The sequence below is a fragment of the Haplochromis burtoni genome, unplaced genomic scaffold (assembly GCF_018398535.1).
Source record: "Haplochromis burtoni strain Fernald_Lab_line unplaced genomic scaffold, NCSU_Asbu1 Contig_163, whole genome shotgun sequence".
Lineage (NCBI taxonomy): Eukaryota > Metazoa > Chordata > Actinopteri > Cichliformes > Cichlidae > Haplochromis > Haplochromis burtoni.
The window spans coordinates 107,446-113,445 of NW_024582524.1; the positions used below are offsets into that span (position 1 = coordinate 107,446).

Genomic DNA, 6,000 nt, shown 5'->3' on the forward strand with positions numbered 1-6,000 from the left:
ATTACTTTGCTGAATTAAGAAAGTATTGTGTGACATTTGAATCCCAAAATAATTTTGGAAATTAACAGAGCTGCAGGGCTGCAATTTTTTGTACTTTGTTTTGTCAACATAATCATTATTTGGGGTAAATACCCCTTGCGTAACATCACATATGTTCATTGCACCTAACAATTCTATGTCAAATGCTCCAAAAGTGGTAACAAAAAACATGAACGTTGGATATAACATTAGTATGTTTCTCAGTTTGTGGCCATTAAGAGCCTCTCTACTCCTCGGTTGTCTTTCATCTTACTTACATTAAGGTAGGATGCCTTATGGAAGGGAAATATGGCTGGAAGACATAGAACACAACACAAGCCACTATTTTTGTGCATATTAAAGCAGAAATGAGATCATCCTCTGAGAAATATCACCAGCTTTCCTCTAAGACAGTGATCATAAAGTCAGATAGCTCGCATTAAGAGTGCTTAAGGTTTCATAATCTCATCTTACCGCCTAAAGCAGAATGCTGTATATTTGACTTCAGTTTGCAGAAGAAAATGTTGAATGTTTAAGTTCAAGTTTGAATCAACACAAAGGCTTAACTTTTCAAATTGTTGTTATAGCAATTGTATTATAAAACACACCTTTATAAGTACCATTTAGATATGAAAACTTGGTATTGTGTGGGGGCAGCAGTATAATTTCCAGCATGTAGTCTATCATAAACTCATTAGCAGCGAGGCTAAAAGCTGCAACCACAAAACCACAGAACAAAGAAAAAAAAACAAAAAAACACACGAGTGCACAAGATTATTTCTCCAAATATGCCACTCCACATTTGTTTTTTCAAAACATCTCCTCCATCTTTAACTCTTTCCTCATAAACATCTAACAACCTCCCAAATTTGGTTTGATGACCATTAGAATATTTTACAGGTTTTTCCGAGCATAGCTTCAAATTGGCAGAGGCTAAGCTCACTAACTCCTCATGCACACTCAGTCATTTTGTTCTGTAAGTTTCCGTGAAATATGACAGAAATCGCTCAGTTCAGAAAAGAGCTTCAAGGGTTACTCCTAGTAGTCCTTCAAAGGGGGTAAAGAGTTAGCATGCATAATTCCTTGGCTGTCTTTAAGAATGCAAACACATGGAAATGCAAGAATCAGGCAATACAAAGCACTCCTGCTAATGTAACGCAAAGTCTCTGCACCTCTTCAATTATGGCAGAAAATTCTATATTACCGCACAAAATTACTGACATCAATACACAGAATCTGGCTCAAGGGAAACTAACAGTTGACAGTTTTTCTTATTACTGTTGGCAGCATTGCCTTTTAGGTATGTTCAACACGCACAGAGGGCGAGCCGGGGGGAGTCCCAGCACCCCACATGCCACTTTCAGTAAATACAATCACGGAAGAGGCTGTTGTTAAAAGGATATGAAGCACTTAATTGGGATTATTTTGGTTTCAAACCAGGAGAAACGTTAAGCCAAAGGACGTGAATGTAGCTTCAGATAACGGATGCCGCTGCCTGCAGACTCTACATGAACAAGTCAGCAGAGACAATACATGCTATTAAATGATCAGGGTGCAGAACCACACATGCAGTTGTTGGTCTAGTTCCATGATTTTTGAACCGATGTTGCTTTTAAGCATGGGTTGAATGCCTGAAACACTACAGAAGGCTTGATTGTGTGAAAGGCAGAAATCATTGCAGCATTCATTATATTTTACTAAAGAACACAGATTATTACATTTGATAAACAAACTCAACATGACCAAGACAAAAATTAAATGGCAATCGACTTGCCAAATTGCAATTAGCCACTCGCCAAAGTCTATTGAAAAACTACAATGCACTGTGGTTACTGACTTTTCAACTGCCCTTAAAGTGTTAGCAAATCTCCCTGCACCTGTCACATCGCAGCCAATAAAGGAGTAATAATTGAATACCAGAGCAAGTCACAACAGACTACAATGCAGGACAGGATTTTTCAAGGTGAGGCTGCTGCAGGCTGCAACTTTAGGCGACAGATGCCTCCGTACAGGACAACAAGCTCAATTCACTTTATGAGCTGTCACCAAACATTAAAGAATCAGATAATGTGAAAAAAAAAAAACACTCACGCAGGATACTGAGGACTTATGAATGACTTCAGATACACGTATTAAAAAGTAAAATATCTCAAGACATGTGCATCTTGTGGGAGGGTACCAGAAAACTCTCCAGTGTTATTGACCAATCACCAATTAACAAGCTTTTGTTGAATCCAGATGAGCAGTTGCATTCTCTGTAAAGCAATCTTAAAACTCTCAGTTAAGCTAACTTTAAAAATCTCAGATAAAACCACAACTCTTATATGTAAAATATATATCCACAGGCTACACCAAAGCACTGAAATATATGGGCTGTGACTCCGAGAGACTAAGTCAGCAAAGTAGCCGATGCGTTCCCAGGAAGGAGATTGTTTACTTAAGCATGATTTTTGTTGGGCAAACAATCAGAACTAAAGAAAAAGCATATATTCATATCAACGAAGATAGCAAGGGCTTTCTTTTTACTGTATGTGGTCAGATCATTCTTATTCCTATGTATCACCCACCTCTGAGCCACAAAATATGTTGTTGCATCTTTAGACAAGTGCCTCAGGTGATGGTGCAGTGCAATGCAAAACAATCCCAGGAACCTCCCATCCAACAACTTTTTGATTTTTTTTTTTGTGCACATAAAAATAAAGTGTATTGTGGGTATGCCAGGTGAAGCAGAGGCGACTGAAAAGAGCCTGGTGAGGACCAGTCTGTGCAAAACACCGATACCTTTACACTACTTACCTATGCTTCATCACACTCACCCGCACAAACATAGAATGCTCACACCAAGATATCAGAAGAGAATGAAAGATTCTTCATCTACTCAAGCCTGCCATTATGTTCGCCTTCATGGGTACTGCACAAAAAGCATGGTTAATTCACAAAAGGAGGTAAATCCACCCTCTAATGCAGCCGTTCTCTGGTGGTTTTATAATAACATTCTTGAGTGGACTCACTTCAGTTGTCGTGTACAGCTGCTGATTTATTTTGACTGGAAAACGGGATCATACAAACAGGTAACAGGAGACTGAGTGGCCCCGATCAGTGGGTCATTCAAACATCAGTTAAAATGACCAGATGGAACATGACAAAGTGTTTATCTCTTTGGTCCTATGTGGCTTTAAACTACAAATGTTGCATATTTTTAACACGTCTTTCTCCAGTGGGACTGGAAGGAGTGGCACACAAGTCTCTGATCTTTAAGGAGGGAACTCAGAGACATATTTTTTTTCCTTTTTCCCCTCCTGGGTGCCACTGATGATGAAGATGAGCAGAACTGACACTTTGAGCAGCCATTTGGCTTGTCAGGTGTGTTAGTGCCACAGTTGGGCACATCAAGTCACAGTTACTGCTTAGCCGGCCAATCATGGAAAAAAAACAATTCAAAGATACATCAGATGGAAATTCTGATTTGATATATAAATATTAGGATAGCTTATTCGTCAAAGAACAGACCTGACTCAATCAGATGTTTAATCGTTTGACATTAGTTTGATAACCAATACATCGTTAAAGTTATTTACACAAACAAAAATGCAAGTAGGTGCTAGTCCAGACTTCTTTTTATGTCCTCCCATGAATGCTTTCTCTGTCTGACGCTGTTATCTCTGATTTCTGGGTGAGCAGGCACACAGTTAAACAGAAAAAATCATATGAATACATCACAGTGGACTCAGAACTTGTGATGGTCATTTCGTCATAATTATTTATTTTATTTCTCTACTGAAAAACAAAAACTACACTTACAGAACATTACTGTGCAATCAAAATAACTGTGTTATGTAGCAGTGAACCTACGCACATTCCTTTATATATGTGTATATATATATATATATATACACATATATAAACGTGTCTAATTTTTAGTGTATGTAAGTAGGTGTATCTAGTCAATATGGTGGAGGTGGTGTTGCCTTGACTACCAGAGTGTGAAGGTATGGTGTCCAACAGCAGTTCTGGTTATTATGGATGTAGCGTGCATACGCACGCGCGCGCGCACACGTACACACACTGGGTGCCTCTGCGACAGCGCTGTTCACAGCAAAATACAAACACCTGAGTCGTGACAGGCTTACGAAACGGCTTCAGAGCCTTCACGGCGAGATGTCGGGACTGTTAAAAAAAATAAAACCCGTCCACCTTTCACCAGACATCAAACACGGAAGGACGGACAGTCAGACAGCGGTCGGTTTGAAGTACTCACGCTTTTCTTCCGCAGGTGAAGCCCGTGCTTCAGTAGTCCCGGCAGATCCCGGATTTTGTGTTTCAGCTGAGCTTGGTCTCTTGCGCTCCTGTTCCACCGCAAGCCCGCAAGTAAGCCGTCCTCTGCGGGCTCCGAGTCCTCCATGGTTCCTCTACTTCTCTCTGTCCTCGAGCCGCCTCTCTGCCTGCCTGCGCTCCCGGTGCCTACTATATCCTCAAAAGGTGCACCGCCGCCCGCGCCTGTTCGCCATTTCCCCCCGCCTCGCGCTCCCACTCAGCGACCTGCATCTGCAGCCGAACCGCGCGCAGCCTTAACGACCTACTCAATGTATTCCGCAGCACGCGACGCCGCTGCTCCACCCAATGGCTCGAGCGTCCTACTCTTCGGTAGGCTGCTGCCAGGTTCGTGTGTGTGTGTCTGTGTGTGTCTGTGTTGTCCGCGGGAGGGGGTGTCACAGGTGCAAACGAACATTGCATCACTTTCACCTCTCATCCTCCACCAGCCTGTCTACACCGGGGGGAAATATTCACAGGGACTGGTGGAGCTGGCACCATAGTGTCACTGCTTATTTCTGTTAGAAGTTGAAAACTTGAAAGCTAATGACAGCAGTGTTTGGGGGAAGGGAGGGGGAAGAAGAAGAAGCAGACGGCACCCGGTAGGGCTACGTCACCACTTTACCTGGCTCAAATTTCCATAGGTAAACAAAGAGCCGCCACAGAGCGAACCTGTGTGGGTGTGCCTTTCGAGGTAGCTGACATTCAAGAGAGCATTTTCCTCATTTTAATCCATATTTTATTGACCTAACGTTTCAGCTTAACCTTTCTCAGAAACGCCTGTGTACCACTCTGTGCGAGAGGGGTACACCATGTAGCTTTGTTGTAAGTTTTTGCCTCATGATGTCTCTTATGTGGTTCGCCCTACCATAGAAGTCCATAATAGCAATTATTAGACTGAAAAACGAGATGGTGTTTGTGTATCACCGTTAATTACAGCATGCAACACATTAATAATGTCACTTATTATTTTTGAAAAATACATGACAAGCATTATAAATTCTCTTGTGAACAATCAAAAACTATTCGTCAGAAAGTGCCACACAAAAAACATTGCTAAATCAAATGGAAAGTTAGCTATTGTAAACTCAATCTTTGATCCAATTGAGGCCAGGATTAATTTATCCAGCTCAGACAGGTTCCAGCATATATGGCACAAATCTGGGTGCCACAGCGATTGCATGGCCCTGACTGTAAAGCATAGAGATAGAGTCTGATCATATGACGCTAAATGAATGGTAAAGATGTCAATTTATAGATGGACATGTGATAATAGCACCCATAGTCTCCAGAAGTCTGATAGGAGAGGAACGGTGCAGTATAAGAGTGATTTAAACAAACCAATAGAATTACAGGAGAAACATCCATTCAAGGCATTTTTAAGTTAGATACAGAGACACTAAACAAAGAGAAGCTGAATAAATAGTGGTAGAACATTTTAAAACTGGTCTCCTCCAAGCCAAGGAGAATTAAGTATGTCATCAACAATAAAAGTAAACTAAAGTTTTATTCTTTTAAAAGAATAAAAGATTTGTAAAGTCTTCTGAGTTCCAGCTGCGGAGCTTGTGTTTCTGTTGGACTAAATCTAAGCAGTTAGTTTTTCATTTGGCTTTGAAGTGATATTGCATAAGTGGTGTGTATATTTCTGTTAAATGAACAAAAAAAAAGAGT

The 6,000-nt window shown here is 40.9% G+C and overlaps 1 protein-coding gene across 1 annotated transcript in view; it reads right to left on the minus strand.

The window, feature by feature from the left end:
* The window catches only part of rapgef5a (Rap guanine nucleotide exchange factor (GEF) 5a), a 45,512-nt gene extending 40,914 nt beyond the window's left edge, over nt 1-4,598 (minus strand). Inside the window, exon 1 of the mRNA XM_005932901.2 lies at nt 4,277-4,598. Within this exon, the coding sequence (XP_005932963.1) occupies nt 4,277-4,420 (144 nt within the window). The 5' untranslated portion in view covers nt 4,421-4,598. The remainder of the gene's footprint in view (nt 1-4,276) is intronic.
* Nucleotides 4,599-6,000: the final 1,402 nt, after the last annotated feature.